Raw genomic sequence first — 21,010 nt, 5'->3', positions numbered from 1 at the left:
TTGAACCCTGGTCTATTCAAAGAGCGTGTGCTACTGCACTCCCGCTCTTGACCACTCGGCTACAGATGCTCAACTGTTTGTTTTCCACAAAAATTGGATCACCTTGGTAATGCTAATGATGTAAGCTTGACCAGTCAATTATATCTCAGCGTCTGTTGATTCGTTTGAGACAGATTAGGCATGAATTTTAAACTGATGCCAAAACGCGTTTCATCTTCAAAGCTTCCAAGGCCGTTTTGCCGACATAATTCATAAATTTATATGTGTCGTACATTTTTGCTGTTTAGGAATAAGTTTCATTACAATCATCAGTCGAAAGTGTGATAGATAAGTGGAGTCATATAAAGTGTAAATTAAATCTTTTATTTTGTGAATATTGTTGCAAATTTTATTACTTCATTACGTCTGAATCTAAGAAGAAATGTCGACAGTACAGTATTGAGTATTTGAAATATGGCTTTATTCAGTCTCCCACGAACAAATTATTACCTATGTGCTTGATTTGCCAAAAAGTATTTTCAAATGAAGCAAGGAAGCCTTCTAGGCTACAAGAGCATTTGACTAAATGCATGCTGACGAAAAGGATAAAGATTTGTCCTATTTTCAAGTACTAGAAGAAAACTATTTTAAATGTCCAACTATATCAAAACTTTTTGCGTCGTCCACTAAACAAGATAATGATGGATTACAAGTTTCTTATAATATTTCATTATTAATCGCAAAAGCGGGAAAACCACACACACAACTGGTGAGGAATTAATCTTGCTGGCAGTAAAAGAAGTAATAAACACTGTGCTTCACAAGCCAGCGTCAGATATCATCAGGAAAATTCCTTTGAGCAATAATTCAGTGCAAAGAAGAATCAATGAAATGGCTGAAGACGTTGAAAAATCATTGTGCGATTATTCGAAGACATGCCAATTTTCCATTCAACTCGATGAATCAACTCTCCCAAATAATGAAGCACTACTCTTATCATACGTACGATTCATAAAAGAAGAAAAAGTTTGTCAAGAATTATTATTTGCTAAAAATTTGGAAGCGGATACAAAGGGAGAATCTATATTTAATACCATGAATAAGTTTTTTCAAGAGAAAAACATTCCTATTCGTAATATTTTGTCTGCTGCTACTGATGGTGCTCCGGCAATGACAGGGCGCCACAAGGGCTTCATAGCACATTTGAAACAAGCAATACCAAATGTACTAGCTATACATTGTGTTCTTCATCGTCAACATTTGGTTGCGAAGAATTTAAGTGAATGCCTGCATATGTCGCTCCATTACGTTATTAGAGCAGTCAAGATTAGAAGCAATTCATTGAGTGACAGATTGTTTAGCCAACTTTGTAGTGAAAACGATGATGATTTCAATCTTTTGCTGCTTCACACAGAAGTTCATTGGCTTTCAAAAGGTATTTGTCTGAATCGATTTTACAATTTGTTTGATTCAGTACTAGAGTTCCTAGAAAACAGAGACGCCGGATTGCGGTCCAACCTGATTACATCCAAAAATGACATCGCTTATTTGACAGACCTCTATAAAATATTTAATGAAGTCAATCTACAATTACAAGGTGATGAATGGAATTTAATTAAAACAAAAAAATGTTATTGCCGCTTTTGTGTGGAAACTCCTTCTGTTCAAGCGGAATCTAGGCCGAGGGGAATATAGCCACTTTTCAAATTTATCAGCAGTGTCACTCAAAAAGGAAGATTTACTTACATACTGCCAACACTTGGAGGTTCTCCATGCTGATTTTAATGAGCGATTCAAGGATATTCTAAACATGAATATACCAAATTGGGTTCTGGATCCTTTCTCACATGTAAACACAGCAGGATCATCAAATTTAGAAGAGGAACTCATAGAACTCACAAAAAATGAAGAACTAAAAATAAAATTCAAAAGTGGATACCAAGAGTTCTGGCTTCAGAAATCAATACCGACACTGTACCCTGGATTATGGGAAATAGCGCAGAAATTTTTAATTGCATTTCCATCTTCTTATTTGGGTTTAGTGCTGTAGCGAATTTACTATCTAAGAAAAGGAACCGATTGCATAACTGAGCGTGGCAATTTATGACTGTTTTTAGCGAAAGTTGAACCCGATATTAACAAACTTTTAAAAATGCATCAGGCTCATCCTTCACATTAATTTGTTATTTTTGCTTTGTATTTTTACTTTATAAGTTCAAAATAAACAATTTTGTAATATATTTGGTGTTTTAATTATTACAATAAGATTCTTACTAATGTATTTGCAATCTCTTAATATGTATTACAAATTTTCATATTTAAACCATTGTATGAAACTGTGCATAATGTTATTCGAGCATACACTTTACAATCTTTACATATGGGCTATGTTTCATCAAAACAGGAATGGCAATAACTGTGTTAAGATGAAGCACATATTGGCCACTGCTTTTTCAATAATTTAACGGCATAAGCAGTAATGTATCATTAGTTGCTATTTACGTCGAAAAAAATCAAACAGCTTGAATGTGGAAAACTGTTATAACGGGGGCGTTACAAAATTTATGTCTTGCAAAGTGGGCAGTGGCCCGAAAAAGTTTGGGAACCTATGCTATCAATACCTTGCATATGATTGGGAAGTGATCACTGCTCATAGGATCATTATAACTTACCACTCTATGGTTGGGACCAGTACTGGAGAACAAATGGAGAAATCTATTGCTGAGGTATGTCCAGTTAGGAGCTGAATGTGAGTGTGCGCAACAGTATTCAGTATGGCAAGGTTCAGTGCCTCTAAAAAGCTTTCAATGAGTCGATCCAGTCTATCTAATTTAGGAGCGCCCCATAAGGGGTGGTGCCCATTAAAATCCTCTAATATACAGAGATGTGGAGGTATCTGTATGAAGAGGTCTTCAAGTTCTTTTAAACAGTAAGTATGGTTTGGTTGTAAGTAGACTGAGACTAGTGTTATTGCAATATGGAGAGTTATACGCACAGCAACAGCTTCTATTTCAGTTTGAAATGGAACATGTTTAGTTGGGATCTTTGATTTATCAGGATTGCTACATCACCATGGGCAGCATTTGTTGTATTACAATCTCTTTTCCTATATCGAAGAGATTGTACTACAATCTCTTCGATATAGGCAATAGTTCTTTATCGAAGGAGAAATTTGCAAGGTTAGGTAAGTTTCCTGAAGACAGAGCAACTAGAGAATACCGGTTAATTAGATCATGGATATCATCAATGTTGCAACGAAAGCCTCTGCAGTTCTATTGTAAAATACAATGGCATCATTTGTGTTTAATCGATGGAGCTGTATCTAATGTTTTTGAAGGTGACTGGCTTATGACATTCCAATTTTGGTTTATCTTTTTTTGGAGAAAACTGGCCGACCAATGGCCATATCTTCTTCAGCGTAGATTTCTAAAATAGGATCTTCATGTATAGATGTGCCACTTGTATCCATGACTGTGTCCTAGTTATTTTTCATTGCATTTGAGTTTGTAATATCGGATGTAGTAGCACTTATTGGAAGAGGAGATTCCGCTGGTATTGTCAGAGGAGTATTATTTGCCTGGTCTGAGAGTTTGGGTTGTTGTTTATGCACACTTGGTTGTTGCTCAGAGAGAACAGCTCTAGCCGAATCAGAAATTGATTTATTAGTGGGAACTGCGACATCTGTTTGAGTGGAGACTGTTTGGTATTTTTTTTTATTACATTAGCATAGATAATATTTTTGTTTATAGTAGGTGCAACTACTTTTCTTGCTTCATGGTTAGCTGACCCTGTATTTTACTATGACTGACCTTGTATTTCGACCTGTTATTCTCGACCTTGTATTTTACTATTTTTTTTTCTGTTTTTCATTTTTCACAAGTTTTGGAATATGCAGGGTGGTCACCTTTGCAGTTTGTGCACATCATTTCTGTAGCCAAACAGTCACTCTGATTGTGATCTGAAAACCCACAATTGGGGACAGATGGAATTACTTAACAAATACAGGTCACTGTTGAAAAAAAGCCGTGAATTAGGGTTGAATTTAAAAGTGTCTGCAATTCTACCCAGACACGATAGGATGGAGTATATGATGATAGCCTTGTCGATCAATTCGGCCCTGGAAAGATTGTGCAAGGCTCAAGGGGTAGAATTTTTTCAGCCTGATCTGTACTTGTTAACAGGAGAGACTGCTTCTACAGGGATGGGTTACCCTTAAATAGAAAGGGTGCAAGAATATTTGCTGATGCTATCGAGGCAGTGTTAGGTGGGTCGGAAAACTGCTAGCTTGGGGGGATACAAGGACTAACAGATTAACAGTAGCCACTGGTAGAGGTGAAAGTGATTCTTGCACAGCTTCTGTTGGAATGAGCAGCAGCCTGGAAAACAAGATGCAGAGTATTTCAGAGACTGCTGGGAGTCATTGTGGTACAAGTAAACACATGGATTGTGTTAGGGTAGATAAGAATAGAACAAGTACATGTGTACACACCAATGCTAGGAGTTTGGCAAATAAATTTGATGAATTTGAGGTATTGCTCAAAACAGGTACCTCTGATATCGTTGGGATATCAGAGACGTGGTGTCTCACACAGATATAAGGAATGCAGAACTGGAATTTTGGGAGTACAATGTGTACAGGAAGGGAGGAGGGGTTATGCTATTAGTTAAGAAACACAAAAAGTTCAAGGAGGTGCAGCCAGTGGACATTGCTGGATATTGCAGTGTCGAGCCAGTTTGGTGTGACATAAGCATTGAGAGTAGGAGTGTGTTATAGGCCTAATGACTGATGAGTATAATAAGAAACTGTACAGGGAAATAGAGTGGGCCAGTAAATCAGACAGTCTTCTAATGGGGAATTTTACTTTCCCAGATATTGACTGGAATTTGTGGATTGGTCACACACACTAGCAAGGCTTTTGTGGATTTATTGGATGATTGTTTTCTACATCAGCATGTTCGAGAGACAACTAGAGGGAATAATACTCTTGAACTGATTATCAGTAGTGATTCTTCATGCATTAAGAATTTGCAGATAAAGGAACCACTAGGTGGCTGTGATCACAGTGTGCTGAAGTGGGATTTACTCAAAGAGGAAACTACCATCAGAGGTAAAGGGAAGGATTTTTCCTTTCGTAAAGGTGACTACGGTGGTCTGAGACAGTATTTAAATTCTATACAGTAGGACCAACTGATGACGTTACCAACAGCAAATTCAAAATGGAAAGCATTCAAAGAATTTATCTTGGAAGCTACTAGGCTTTACATACCAACTAAGAAATATTGTTAAGGTTTAGGCCTAAATGGATGTCAGATGAACTAATGAGACATATGGCAGAAGAAAAATGCATGGGATACATATTGTTGGTTCAACTGTTGAAGATCCTGCTCAGGTGGCTAACAAACTAAAATGAGTATTTTGCATCTACATTCACACATGATGAGTTATTCGGGGAGGGGAATGCTAGAGGTGAATTAAACTCTGGCAGTGAGCTAGATGATTTTGTAATAACTGAGAGGAAAGTGGAGGAGAAATTGTTGAAGGTAAACATAAGAAAGACACCTGGGGTGAATGGAATCTATCCAGTTATATTAAAGGAGGCAGCAAAGGAAGTAAGCAAACCCTTAGCCATAATTATGAGAGCTTCTTTGGATTCAGGGGAGGTACCCATGGACTGGAGATGTGCAAATGTGACCCCAATTCACAACAGAGGATCAAAGGGCAACACAAGTAATTATAGACCTGTTAGTTTAACTCCTGTTCCAGGAGAAGTAATGGAGGCACTGGTTAAAGAAGCACTGCAGAATCATCTAGACGTGACTTCAGTTATAGCTCGGACACAGCATGGCTTTATTAAGGGAAAGCCTTGCCTGACCAGTTTGATTGGATACTATGATGTGGTCACAAAGGAACTGGATGCAGGGAATAACTTTGATATCATATATTTGGATCTTAGAAAGGCTTTTGATACTGTTGCACATGGAAGACTGCTGAACAAATTGGAGCAGTGTGGCAATGGAGGAAAATTGCTGCTATGGATAAAGAGATGGTTGAGTGGGAGAAGACAGAGTGGTAATCAATGGACACTGCTCTTTGTGGAACTAATGTTATTAGTGGAGTCCCTCAGGGTTCAGTGTTGGGTCCATTGTTTTCTTCTGTATTTATAAATGATATTGATGATGGTATATCAAGCTTAATGTCCAAGTTTGTAGATGATACGAAGGTTGGCAGGGTTGTTAAGGACACAAATGACAATACGCTGCTGTAAGAGAATCTAGTAAAGTTGAGCAGATGGGCTGAGAGGTGGCAAATGAAGTTTAACATTGACAAACGTAAAGTACTACATATGGAAAGCAGTAACCCGAGAGTAGTGTATGAACTCTGTGGTACTACACTGGCAGTGGTAGAGAATGAAAAGGACCTGGGGGTAATTGTGCAGGCAGATATGAAGTTTTCTGAGCAGTGCAGACGGTCTGCAAGAGTAGCTCATGGTGTCTTGTCAATGATATACTGGAATTTTTCGAACAGGAATAAGGATGTGATTATCTCCTTATATAAGGCAATGGTCAGGCTACACCTTGAGTACTGTATACAGGTGTGGAGGCCTCATTTTAAGAACAAGTAGAACGAGTACAGAGAAGGGCAACAAGATTAGTGAATGGAAAAAAGCGTTGCTCTTACGAAGAAAGGCTTAAATTTTGCAAATTACAGTGTCTGGAGACTAGGCATCTGCGTAGTGATCTTATTGAGGTGTATAAAGCTTTGAATGGTTTGAGCATGCTCAATGTTGATGGTATTCTTCCTCTTGTTCAGAATAATCACCTGAGAGGACATAAATTCAAATTGAGGAAAGACAGATTTAGGATAGATGTGCAGAAGTTTGCCTTTAGCCAGCGGGTAGTTGGTTGGTGGAACAAACTTCCATCCTTTGTTGTGGAAGTTGATAGCCTAAATAAATTTAAGGCTGAGCTGGACAGATATTTGGAACGAACGGAGGGGTGAAATGGGAGAGTTTTTTTTTTTTGGCTGATGCCGCATAAGCTTGCTTTCTTGCATCATATGCCTCTACTAATGCTAATGTTTTTGAATCACAAAGACAGTTTTGCTCATAGGATGACTAGTGAGGGAGTGGAAAATTAGAAATGATGGGCAGGGTTGCTCCATCCGATTAGTCTTCTGTCTCTTTGGATTATCATTTAGTAAGAAGTTATTAGAGTCATGGTCCATATAAGTTTCTGCTCTTGAACTTGAAGGCTCTCAGGTTGGATAAGTATTTTTATTCATGATGGCTCCTTTTGGCCCCGAGGGTTTGTCTTTACCACCCAGGTTACCGGCCCTGCCACGGGGAGGCAGGAGCAGTGTCACAGGGTGACCAAGTGGCTATTAGTTGTGTTAGCCATAAAGGAGAAAAAGAAACAGAAAAGTGTCTTCCCTTTCTGGGCATTTGCCTAATTCTTGTAGAATGAAAGAACTACTGCAATATAAAATGAGGAAGATGGTATTCAGAAATAAACAGAATATGTAATGGCAAAAGCTCTTTAGATAGTTCACTTTGATAAACACACTAAGACCCCTTAGCACCCGGGGCCGGAAGGAGTTAAGTGGCTCAAAACAAAAAAGTGGAATTGAAACATGGTTATAAGCAGCATAAAATGGTAGTTGAGTTTCTTGTCCATATACAAGACAATGGTTAGGTCACATTTCAAATACTGCATTCAGGTCTGGAGGTGGCACCTAATAAAAGACAACTTTTGGAGAGTGTTTGAAGGACAATCAGATTGGTAATGATGTAAACTTATGCACTGATTTCTAAGATCAGTTTAGAAAATGTAGACTGCAAAGTTTGACATCGAAGAAGAGATCCAACTGAAGTGAATTTAGCACTGAAGGAATGGAGTAAATTAAATAATGTACATGAACAAGACACTGTTATGACATTATTGGTGATTAAGAAAGAAAAAGAAAAAGCATTACGAAAATTGATAAATGATGGTATAGCTTCTCACCAGATTAAGATTAGGCTCTTCACCACACAAACTCCGCTGGTTGTTACGGCACTATGCTAAACCACTTTATAAATAGGAAGTGAAAGAAGTACAATAATAATATAATATTGAAAAATTATTACATGCAATTTAAATGATAGGCAAAAATCAAGTTGTAAATACTCTATTCCTTTGACTAAAATTTTGCCCGAACGTTGCACACATACCATTTCTTATTTTATTATTACTTTTTTACTGATGTGGTGTGACTACAGCAACTCTGCAGTGTGTATGTGAAGATACTGTTCCCAGCAAAGCCAATCAGTGCAGTGGTGTGTATGTTCACATAGTGTGGTGTTAGATTTTGTTGTTTGTGTTGAGTGATTGACCTGTTATGCCACATACCGATTTCCTTTCTATTGATAAATAAAATTCCATCCTGTGTTCCACAGCAACAGTGTCATATTTAAAAAAAAAAAAATCCACATACTTTAGAATTTTAGATTCAAAAACGAATTTCTTTGGTCCAGGAATTGGTCAAGTCTTCTTGACTTCTACTTCCACAAGCACTCATGGCTAGAGTAGTGGTTATAATCACTGTCTACCACATCATAACATTGCACATTATGGTGAAAGCTCTAATGCAACTCTGAAAACAAACACCATGTGGAAAAGACTAGGCTTTATTCCTGTTGAAAGTGAAGCTTTTTCCCTCACAACAAATCGTGTTTTTCACCCAACAAAACAGGCAAGTAACAAAAATACAACTTACAACAAATAAAATACAATATATGCTTAATGGTCTTAGTTTCCTCAAAGCAAATATAAAAAAAACCCAACCTTTTATTTTCAATGATATGTCTTCCTGCTTATTCACACATTCAGAGCTGTGTGGTGAATAGTTTATATCTTGTTCTGTCTAAAAATCAGTTTCTTGAAAATTTGATTTTCCCCTTGCTTTTAGACAGAGAGAGAGAGAGAGAGAGAGAGAGAGAGAGACAAAAGATTTGATTTTAGCTAAGGCAGAACTTGGTTAACTGAAATTTCAGATATAAGAATTTCTATTCATGTATGGAAATACACAAATGTTTTTTAACAAACTATAATAAATAAGTATTTCAAGCATAATGCCAGCAAATCCATGAAAGTAAAATGTTTAAAAATATGCATCACACATAAGCCATTAAAAAATAAAGTAAATAATTCAAATGTTTATAAATATACATACCATTGTCCACATATTTAATTGAGGAACCATTGCTAAGGCTTGTGTCAAAATTTGCCATCAAAGGAGCAACATATTGGGTAGCTGCTATCCAACTGTGAATGTATTCACCCATGTAGAGAAAACCTTACAAATGTATTTCAAAAAAAAAAAAAAAAATAAATAATAATAATTATTATTATATTAACCCTATTAATAATTAAAAAAAGATTTTATTTTATACCGCAAAGCAATTAAGATGTATTTCATGGATTTCAAATTCACACCATACAACAAAATCCTTAACATGTTTCGAATTATTATTTGTAAACAGGCATAAATTACATTAAATTAAATTAAATTTGAAAGTGTCTGCAATTCTGCCCAGACACAATAGGAGGGAATACATGATGAGAGCCATGTCAATCAATTCGGCCCTGGAGGGACTGTGCAAGGCTCAAGGGGTAGAATTTTTTTCAGCGTGGGCTGTGCTTGTTAACAGGAGAGACTGCTTCTACAGGGATGGGATACACTTAAATAGAAAGGGTGCAATAATATTTGCTGATGCTATAGAGGCAGTGTTAGTTGGGTCAGAAAACTGCTAGCTTGGGGGGATTCAAAGACTAAAAGGAGCCGTAGGCAGAGGTGAAGGTGATTCTTGAACAACTCCTATTAGAATAAGTAGTGACCTGGAGCCAGGGGTGCTGGGGATTTCAGGGATTGATGGCAATCGTCGTGAAACCGGTGGGTATATGGAATGCATCAGGGTAACTAGGAGTAGGTGCATGTATACCAATGCTAGAAGAATAGTAAATAAAGTTGATGAATTTGAAGTGTTGGTCAAGACATCAAAGGCGGATATTGTTGGGATAGCAGAGATGTGGTGTCACACAGATATTAGGAATGCAGAATTGGAATTTGGGGAGTACAATGTGTACAGAAAGGATAGACAGGATAGGAAGGGAGGAGGTGTCATGATGTTAATTAACAAAAACATAAAATCAAAAGAAGTGCATCCAGTTGATATAGATGAACAGTGCACTGTTGAGTTAGTTTGGTGTGACATAAGCACTGCAAAAGCAAAAATAAGAGTAAGAGTGTGTTATAGGCCTAATGACTCAACGAGTACAATGCACAATTGTACAGAGAAATAGAGTGGGCTAGTAAATCACAGAATGTCTTATAATGGGGGATTTTAACTTCTCAGATATTGACTGGAACTTGTGGGTTGGTCACTCACACACTAGTAAGACTTTTCTGGATTTAATGGATGATTGTTTTCTGCAGCAGCATGTTCGGGAGGCAACAAAAGAGGGGAATACGCTTGATCTGGTTATCAGCAGTGATCATTCGTGTATTAAGAATTTGCAGATAAAGGAACCACTAGGTGGAAGTGATCACAGTGTACTGATGTGGGATTTACTTAAAGATATAATTACCATCAGGGGTAAAGTAAAGGGTTTTTGCTTCCATAAAGGTGAGTACAGTGGTCTCAGACAGTTTTTAAATTCTGTACAGTGGGATCATTCTGTACAATGGTACCAACAGTAAATTCTAAGTGGGAAGAATTCAAGGAATTAATCGTAGAAGCTACTAAAAGTTTCATACCAATTAAGAAATATTGTTCAAGGTTCAGGCCTAAATTGTTACCAAATAAACTAATGAGACTCATGAAAGAGAAGAAAAATGCATGGGATGCATATAAATTATCAAGCGACTCAGAAGCCTACGGCAGATATAAGCTAGTCTGTAATCAGGTCACAAAGGAGGTTAGGCAGGCGAAGGCAGATTACGAGAAATTTTTGGCAAAGGATGCTAAGAAAAACAGCAAGGATTTCTTTACTTATTTTTTTTTTTTTTTTTGATTTGGTAGTTGTTAGCGCATCGGCTTCTGTGGCCATATTGCACCTCCCAAGGTTTTTGCAGTACTTTGATCCAAGCCCGAGGCGGGAATCGAACCCGCGACCTTTGGGTTGCCGGGCAGGTACTTTACCCACTCGGCTAGCCCGGTCGGCTCTTTACTTATATAAACTGTGAAAGGAAGGGGGTGAATCTGATTGGTCCACTTGATATCGATGGTTCGACTGTTGATGATCCTGCTCAGATAGCAAACAAACTGAATGAGTATTTTGCATCTACATTCAAATGTGAGGAGTTTGAAAATGGCAAAAGGTTATCAAATTGTAGCAGGGTAATTAATGATTTAGTAATAACTGAGAGAAAAGTAGAGGAGAAATTCTTGAAGTTAAACATAAGAAAGGCATCTGGGGTGGATGGGATCTATCCAGTTATATTAAAGGAGGCGGCAAAGGAAGTAAGTAAACCCTCTTAGCTATAATTATGAGCGCATCCTTGGACTCAGGGGAGATCCCCATGGACTGGACATGTGCAAACGTACCCCCAATTCACAAAGGGGGGGTTCGAAGGGTGACACGAGTAATTATGGACCAGTTAGTTTAACTTCTGTTATAGGTAAAATAATGGAGTCACTGGTTAAAGATGCATTGCAGGATCATCTAGACAAGACTGCAGCAATAATTCAGACACAGCATGGGTTTGTTAAGGGAAAGTCTTGTCTGACAAATTTGATAGGATATTATGATGTGGTTACAAAGGAACTGGATGCAAAAAATAATTTTGATATTGTATATTTGGATTTCAGGAAAGCTTTTGACACTGTTACGCATGGAAGACTATTGTACAAATTGGAGCAGAATGGTATTAAGGGTAAATTGCTACAATGGATAAAAGGATGGTTGAGTGGGAGAAGATAGAGGGTGGTAATCAATGGGTGCTGTTCTTCGTGGACTAACGTTATTAGTGGAGTCCCACAGGGTTTGGTGTTCGGTCCACTGTTGTGTTGTATATTTATCAATGATAATGAAGGTATATCAGGCTTAGTATCGAAGTTTGCAAATGATACAAAGATTGGCAGGGTTGTTAATGACAGTAATGGCAGTGTGCTACTGCAACAGGATCTAGAAAATTTGGGCAAATGGGCTAAGAAGTGGCAACTGAAGTTTAACCTTGACAAATGCAAAGTACTGCTTATGGGTAGAAGTAACCCCAGAGAAACATACCAACTGTGTGGTACTACACTAAATGGTAGGAAATGAAAAAAAGACCTTGTAGTAATTGAGCAGTCAAATATGAAGTTTTCTGAGCAATGCAGACAGGCTGCCAGGGCAGGTCATGGGGTTTTGTCAATGATATATAGGAATTTTGCTAGCAGGGAAAAGGAGGTGATTGTCCCTCTGTATAAGGCAATGGTCAGGCCACGCCTTGAGTACTGCGCACAGGTCTGGAGACCTCATTTTAGGAAGGATGTAGATTTACTTGAGCGGGTACAGAGAAGGGCAACAAGATTGGTGAGGGGAATGAAGGGATCCTCTTACCAAGAGAGGCTTAAGTTCTGCAAATTGCAGTGGCTGAAGAGTAGGCATTTGTGCTGTGATCTGATTGAGGTGTATAAGGCCCTCAATGTCTTGAGCACGCTGAATTCTGATGGAATCCTTCCACTTGTTCAGATTAGAAACCTAAGGGGGCATAAATTCAAATTAAGAAAAGACAGATGTAGAATAGATGTGTGGAAATTTGCCTTTAGCCAGCGGGTGGTTAATTGCTGGAACAAACTTCCATCTGTCGTTGTGGAAGTTGATAGGTTAAATTAATTTAAGGAGGAACTGGACAGGCATTTGGAGGGAATGGTGTGATTTTTTATTTTGGCTGATGCTGCATAAGCTCATAACACTTGCTTTCTTGCATCATATGCCACTATTACTACTACTACTACATTTATAACAGAATTAAAAAGAACACTATAATTGCCCAAAGTATCCAACACACATAGTATTTTGGGGGGGTGGGGGATGAATTATACCTGCCGTCCACAAGTTAGGAATATGTATAAAAGCAACCAAGATCATGCTGGAAACAAGCAGATCAATGAAATACAGCAGATGAGTCAAGGCATTAACCTTAACAAATTCTAATGGATCATCATAATATAGAATAACCCACACTAAATATTTGTAAAAATTAATGGAAAATTGAACAGCTTCTTGCCTTAATCTGTTTCATTGAGACTTTTTTTTTTTTTTTTTTTTTTTTTTCCAGTGCTAACATCTTTAAGCTTGCCAAAACTTTCAGGCTGTCATGACAATTGCTTCATTAGCAATGTTGCAAACAAGACTATTGAACCTGCACAGGCTATTAATTTTTCAAAACTGCCATATACACTTTTAATATATATATGGCAGTTTTGGCAATTTAAATAAAAGATTGTACTTATCTTCACTAATGTTCCTAGTTTGATGTTATATTTATCTGCTATTATTGATTATATTTATCTTGTACGGTATTATTTTCAACTATACATTATTTTGTCATGTTTGCAAAACATGTACTGTCTCCATTACGCTGGAATTTCACAATGCATTGAGGATGTTTACGGCTTTTACTACAGCATTGTTGTTGGCACTGAATGTCTCCTTGGCATGAGATACTGTATGAAAAACACACAAAGAGCAATTTCAGGAGTAAGGTAGCAAAGAGGAGAGAAAAGTGGTGTAGGCAGATTTAATATGCATTTATTTTAGTTTAAGCTGAGAGGACAGATATAATAACTACATTTACTATCATGGAAATTCTGAAAACACAACTTTCAGTGTCACTAGAAAGGAATTTTAATATTATGAGGAGACTAAGTTTTCAACATGTATTGTTTCATCTTTTCGGTGGAAGAAACATGCCTAGCCTAATAAAATTATTTCTCTAGGGTGAAAAAAAAAAAAGTTTCAAAGAGAAAGCCAAGGTAAGATTGGATACTTATTTGTAGTTGCGTGACAGACCACACTGATAATAATGCATCACTCGAAGAAATTTTCTTACTTGATTTGTTTCAATGGATTGTTTTGTAAAAGCATGTTAGAATATTAAGATCTTCAAAGGTTATATTCTTGTTATATCACTGCCAGTGCCACAATTTATTTTAAAAATTGAGTTTAAGGATTGAGTCTGCATTTAACATTTTGCAAGACCTCTATTAATCAAACTGATGTTAACTAAGCAACATTTTGAACAATGCTGAAATCAAATAGCCTACATTGCTCTAGTCAAAAATATTATTCCTCTTTATACTTTCTCATGAAAACTGTCTAAGTTTTATTTTATTATCATTAATTTATTTGTACCTGAAACTGTAGGCCTCAGACTTGTGTTAGATTGAGATATTCTTATGCTCACAGAACAGCCAACTACATCTAATATAGTTCATAAATATTCATGCACCTTATGTGAATAAGGAGACACAGTTGACTATATCAAACTTACTTGATGTGCTATTCACTGAAGATATATTACTTAACTCCTCTCCAGTGGCAGATTCAGGGAAAAAAATGACAGGAGGGCCACCATTTGTGACAGGGAAGGGGCATCATTTTGTGCACTAGAATGGCAATCACATTAGCATCAGTGTTGCCAACTGTAGTCAGTTGAAAATAGCTGAGCCACAAGCAAAAATAAATAAAATCCTGTGCTAATAATGGGGAAAAAACCAAACTTTTTTTGTACCTAAAGAAAATTTAAACGATTGGTGTATATTTTCCAAAAAATGACAGGGAGGCATGTACCCCTACCCAGAATCTGCCATTACTTCTCTCATACTTATTGATTGTATTTTTCTAGTTATATTAATTTGTTTTATTTCAGCTAGAGGTAACAGCAGTATATGTAATATGTTGATGGAGCAAGGTTTGTGTGTTAAGTTTGGGCAGAAGCTTTATGCTTATAAGATTGATTACTTATGACAGAATGTCATAAGTAATCAATCTGTTTATGCCACTGCAACAAAACTATAAGTTAATTCTAGTTCAACAGTGGTTGGTGTAATTGTCAAATGAAAACAGTGTTATACAGTAGAAATTGAAAGAAAGAGACTACTTGGAAGAGTGACAAGTAAAAGGTCAGTTTTCATGAATACCTAAGCCAAGAATGCAGAGAGAGAGAGACCACAGGAATTGATACTAGTGCAAGGACAATAGACAGCTACATGGCATAAGATCTTATGAAAGAGCTGCAGAACACACACACACACCTTTGTAACTAGTCACTGGAATGTTGTAACACCATATTATATTATGGAATGACAAATCACAGTACATGGTTTTCCGATCTAATATCAATGTTTGGATTTGGCAGATGCCAGGAAAACGTTGTTTATTACCAGAATGTGTAATCACTGCAGCTGTGAAATTTGGTGAAGTGCTATCAAATACTAGAGTTCTTGTTGGACAATTAGTCATCCATCCTGGAACAATGAATGCCATGCAATACATTGACACTCTGGACAATTTCAGTACCTTCCAATACTCTGGAAGTTTTACAAGGAGGGTCATTTTCTGTTCCATCATGAAAATGCATCATGTCACACTACACAGTTTGTTTGTTATCTGGTTTTTAGGAGCATTAGCAACTAAGGCCATATTGCTCCGCACACTACACAGATTGTAGTAACTTGTTTTGAAGACATGTACATAAAAACAATTCAGTGGGTTCCCCCACTGAATGCCCCCAGTATACATTGGAATGGTAGCTTTCCTTTATTCAACATTCCTGTTATCAGCAGTTGAATTGACTGCTGCATTGAATGAGGAATGAACCAACCAAATTATCGCCTACTTACTATCAAAAATATGGCTCTGGGTCTAGAGAGAGGATACAGTGTGCAATTAAGGCCAAGAGTGGCTAACATTTTATTTTATCAATAAAAAGTTCTTTTCCTCTCTTCTTTAGCAATGCCTGGCTCCTCTGCTTAACCAATCATAGTACTTGTATTTATCCCATACTTCTAAAATATTTTCCTCTTCTGTTTTAACTTAGTCCTTATGATTTTTGATTACTTTAGTTATGGTTTTCCTCCTATGAAGTAAAATTTTTAATTAAGTGCCAAGATATTATTCTCCTTCCCAACATTTCATTTTGATACTTCCCAAAATATTCCCAAGAGCTTCTTCTTTAGCCTCTTTTGCACACATCCTTGGCACTTTTCTTTATATTTCAATAAGGATTTTTAGTTTTATTTGCCAAACATTTATAATGTTTTCTTTTCTAACTTCTCGGGTCCACCATGGCTTTCTGAATTTGCTATCTTTATACACTTTCTCCCATATACCTCTTTTACAGCTTCCGCTAACAGTCTCACTTCAATTCTTCATTAGTACCAAAAATAAGAGATTAAATCTCTCTTATTTTTGGCACTAATTATTATTTTTAAAAATCTTAATACAAGACAGTCACAATCTCAAATCCATGTTCACGTATCCATACAAGCTGTTAAAGATGTTTTTCTATAATGACAGAATCAATTATGCTTTTGCTTCTATTATGTAGCCTTCACATAAGCATGAAATTAAGAGTATTTGTCTTGTGAAAAATTCTAAAAAGTCTTTACCATTATGCATGTTTGCCACTCCCCACCCCTGGAATTTTCCTAAAACATTCTGTAGCTTATTTCCTAGCCTACTATTTAAATTTCCAAGCAATACTATTCTTTCTCTGAATTACTTTATATTCATCTTTCTAAGATATTAAACCAATCTTCTAATTCTTGTTTCAAACTAAGCTCAATGCACAGATTGATTTCAGTATAGGAAGTACTTAAGGCACTTATTCTGGACGTCACAAATGCATTTGTTCCTGTGGTTGTTGCAGTAGGGTTTTAGAAGCATCAGCAACTAAGGCCATATTACTCCGTATATACTGTCTGCAAATTTCATGTGTTCTGAGGTCGATTTTCTGTTTCCCGGATGAAAAAACCATTGTTTCTGAGAAAAATCATACCACCCTTGCCTGACGTTGACTAAGAGGCCCATAAAAATTGCTCCCGTCATTGACAGGATTCAAACTCAGGTCTTTTCCACTAGGTGTAGGGGTGGACGGCGATCCTACCAACTGTGCTACCCATGAGGACTTGTTCCTGTGGAGTTCCTCAAAAAAATAATGCTAAAAGTAAAATGGGGGGGGGGGGAGATTAGCAGTTTAATTGAACAAAATAAGAGAAACAATTACAGACTAGCACAAGACTCAGAGTTCGGTATAACAGAGTTGTTATAAATTTATAACAAATCAGCAATGGGGTATCAGAATGGGTCCATTATTTGATCAAAGTGGAAGAATCACAGAAAGCCTAAGTTTTGCAAGTCTCGTTTGAGGTCCACCTATACACAATGTATTGGTTTACAATGAAAGAAAAAAAACTGCTAGTTATAAAAGATGTGGCAAAAGAATTCAGTTTCATACCTCTATTCTTCTTATCCAATTTAAAGTAGATTAAACCTCCTTTCAACACACTTCTCCAACTCTGTCATTTACCAGATGAAACAGTTCTTTGAATGCACTGAGGTCAACATAACTCTGTTTCCTTTGGCCATCCTCTTCGGCATTTTCTTTTGATTCTCTCTGTTAGTAGTAGGTTTAGCAATCTAACCTGAGTAATCCTGTAGAGACATCCAAAAATTTCCAACTGTTTTTTCTTTATAACTTTGATAATGAATTCTGTATAGTTTCCTCCTCAATGTCATTAGTTTTCTTCCCTGTTCAGCTGGTTCTTTTATGGTTTTGAGACATTTCAAAGACTGCAATTTTATTTTATTATTTTATTTTTTCACTATCCAAATTCTGATCCGCAGAGGGCAATGCAACTAGTGTTTTGTAGAATTTTTCAGTTCTTTGGCTACTTTGTTATTATTCCAGAGTTTAGGAAATTTGCCTATAGTCTGTGAATTAGTTTTTAGTAAAGGTAGAATTGGACCAACCCTATTCTACCTTTGCCTGACTTCATATAGTCAATGTTTTCCATTATTAATTAGCATTCCTAGGTAAGTGAATGCTGTATATGTATTGATCATTAGATGGATATTTTCTTGTTTATTATTTTCACAATATGGGTTTTGTTAAAGTTTATGTGCAAGTCATATGTGATGATTATTAACTTGAGGCTATTCAAGACTTTTTTTGGGTTGGTAAAGTTTTCTCCCATAACTAATATATCATCTGCACCTTATGTCATTTATGTTGGTTTCATAGACCATTATTCCAGGCAGATTCTCTATTTTTAGTTTTGTAATATTTGATAGGAAGGCATTGAAAAGGGAAAGAAAAGGAGGCACCCCTGTATTACACACCTTTCAATTTTACTGGATTCTGTGTTCCTCAGCTTTACTTTTTACTGCTGTATTAGTGTTTCAAAAGAATTGTTAGAAAACTTAGTGTGGTGGTGGTGTGGGTACCATTCTCTTCTAAGGTCTTTATTTTTGTCCCTCTGCCAGCATTAAGAACAGAACAGATGACACTAAGAACAGGAAGAAGCACAACTGCTGCATCTTTTTTTTTTTTTTTAAGTTGTTGGCGCATCGGCTTCTGTGGCCATAATGCACCTCTGTGATCCAAGCCCGAGGCGGGATTCAAACCCATGACCTTTGGGTTGCCAGGCAGGCACTTTAAGCTAATGCATCAGCTGTGCTTCTTCCTGTTCTTAGTGTCATCTGTTCTTTTATAATCTCTTCATATAGTTTTTTAGCCTATTTTGTAGAATTATAATAAATATTTTGTAGGCATAGTTGAGGAAGCAGACAAGTCTGTAGTTTGAGCACAATTGCTGATCTCCTTTCTTATAAATAGATAAGGATTCCTTTTATCCATAGAATGATATGAGATATCATTCATCACATTTTTTTTTCTCATTTTTTTCCTCTAGAATGAAGTTCAAAAGTTTGGTGAGAAAATCCATTGTCTGCTCCTCTCCCCATTTCTATAGGTATTATTCCTATGCCTGGTTCCTTATTGTCCCTCTTCTCTGGTGTATTGCCATATGGGCATTCTCCTGGAAGGATTTTGGGCAGTTCTGTCCAGTATTTAAGGGTATTTGTGTGGGGGGGGGGGGGGGGACAAGACATTTCTTCAACTATTCATGGAAGTGAGTAGTTAATGACATGAATGAAATGTACTGCACATACTTCTTTAATCTTCTCACCATGAATTATTTTTATTATTTTATTATTTTTATTTTTCTAGTGTCATGGTGGTAGTTCACTTCATTGCATTCATCTGCTTCTTGTCCAGCAGCCAGTTTATTTTAACAACTTTGTATTTTCTATTAGTTTTCCTAGAATGTTAATTCAATAAGGCTTATTGACCAACAGGTATGGCTCAATAGGATGCTGACAGCAACTTTGTATTTTAGCTGCGTACTTAAGTAGTTATGTTTTTCTGCAGAAGCAAAGTGGGGGCTCATGACCTTCAATATATAAACTATGGGTAGGAGATGTCCCGAAAACACCAAGTGCAATCCGCAATGCACTATGCTGTATAGGATCCAGCCAGCATAGTGTACTCTTTCGAGCAGAATCATACAGTGGAGCACCATAATCCAATCGAGATCTGATCAATGCTCTATATAAAAGCAGCAAAGATGCACGGTCTGCTCCCCGAGACAGAGCATATAAAACTTAGTATGTTCAGCTTTTTGAGGCAGGAAGTACACACAGATTTAATGTGCTCAAAGAAATTTAATTTTCTGTCAAGGATTAATCCCAAGAATCTGATATTATTAGTCGCTAGAATGGTAAAGTTTGACATCTGAAGTTCAGGATCTGTATGCATTTTTTGTTGATTACAAAAGTGGATTGCAACAGTTTTCTGCTGTGATAGACGATAGACATTTGAGTCTTGCCCACCTTTGGACTTTATTCAAGGATATCTGCAATCGCCGTTCAATGGAACTCGTATTCTGAGAGTGGCAAGAAATGGATAGATCGTCCGCATAAAGATAGGTCTCAACTGTATTTGGAAGTTCTTTTGTGATGGAATTAATTTTAAGGGCAAAGAGGGTTGAAATCAGTACAGAACCTTGTGGCGCTCCTTCCTGTAAGAATGTTATAGAAAGCAAGTTGTGGTATTGAACTCGGAACGAACAATTCTGGAGAAATTTCCTGATGAATATAAGCAGGTTGCCTCGTAGACCAAGAGCATGGAGGTCACTGAGAATGCCATGACACCAAGTAGTGTCAAATGCCTTCTCTACATCTATGGAACCCACAACAAGATGTTCATTTTTTATGAAGGTATTGTGAATTGCAGACTAGGCCTTGATCATAAGATCTAAAGAGGATCTGTTCTTACGAAAGTAATACCGATTATTACTCATTAGGTGTTGTTTCGATGATCCAAACAAATCGATTATGGATAATTTTATCAAGTAATTTTCTGAGGCAACTGGAGAGGAAAATTGGTCAGTAACTGTATGGATTGGTAGGGTCTTTTCCAGGTTTCAAAAGGCAAAAACCATGGCATCCCAAGGGCAGGAAAAAATGTTTTCCACAAATATCCGGTTATAACAGACCAGCAGTATTAGTCAATTTTTGTCACCAAGGTTTAGTAACATGATATAAGATATTCCATCTGGCCCAGCACCAGGCACTGTTGCATGTTGTTTTAATGGCATATAGAAGTTCAGAATATTGAAGAGGCTGGTTATACAGAAGGAAAACTGAGGTTTGAAAGTTGATGGCTCATTCATTCTTGGTCTTTATTTTCTGAAAATCCAGAGAATAAGTCGATGCCACTGAAACTTTGGCAAAGGTTTTGCCCACAGCATTTGCTATTTCCTCAGGAGCAGAGAGTTCTTGACCATTACATGAAATAATTGGTGCCAGAAATCTGCCTGATTTTCTTCCATATTAGCCTGGAGTTAGTGTTTCTGTTTATGGTAGATGCAAACCGAATCCAAAGATTCTTCATGGCTTGCCTTCGAATGAGATGATCTAAGAAATAAATTCCATATTTTAT

The 21,010-nt window shown here is 36.9% G+C and overlaps 1 protein-coding gene across 1 annotated transcript in view; it reads right to left on the bottom strand.

The window, feature by feature from the left end:
- Positions 1-21,010, bottom strand: part of l(1)G0289 (plexin domain containing lethal (1) G0289) — a 203,430-nt gene that overhangs the window by 117,093 nt on the left and 65,327 nt on the right. The window contains exon 5 of the mRNA XM_090374888.1: positions 9,191-9,313. Within this exon, the coding sequence (XP_090231014.1) occupies positions 9,191-9,313 (123 nt within the window). The remainder of the gene's footprint in view (positions 1-9,190; positions 9,314-21,010) is intronic.

The sequence above is a fragment of the Mastigoproctus giganteus genome, chromosome 1, assembly GCF_048544385.1.
Source record: "Mastigoproctus giganteus isolate SK-2022 chromosome 1, ASM4854438v1, whole genome shotgun sequence".
NCBI classification, from domain to species: domain Eukaryota; kingdom Metazoa; phylum Arthropoda; class Arachnida; order Uropygi; family Thelyphonidae; genus Mastigoproctus; species Mastigoproctus giganteus.
This window is presented reverse-complemented; position numbering and strand designations above follow the sequence as displayed.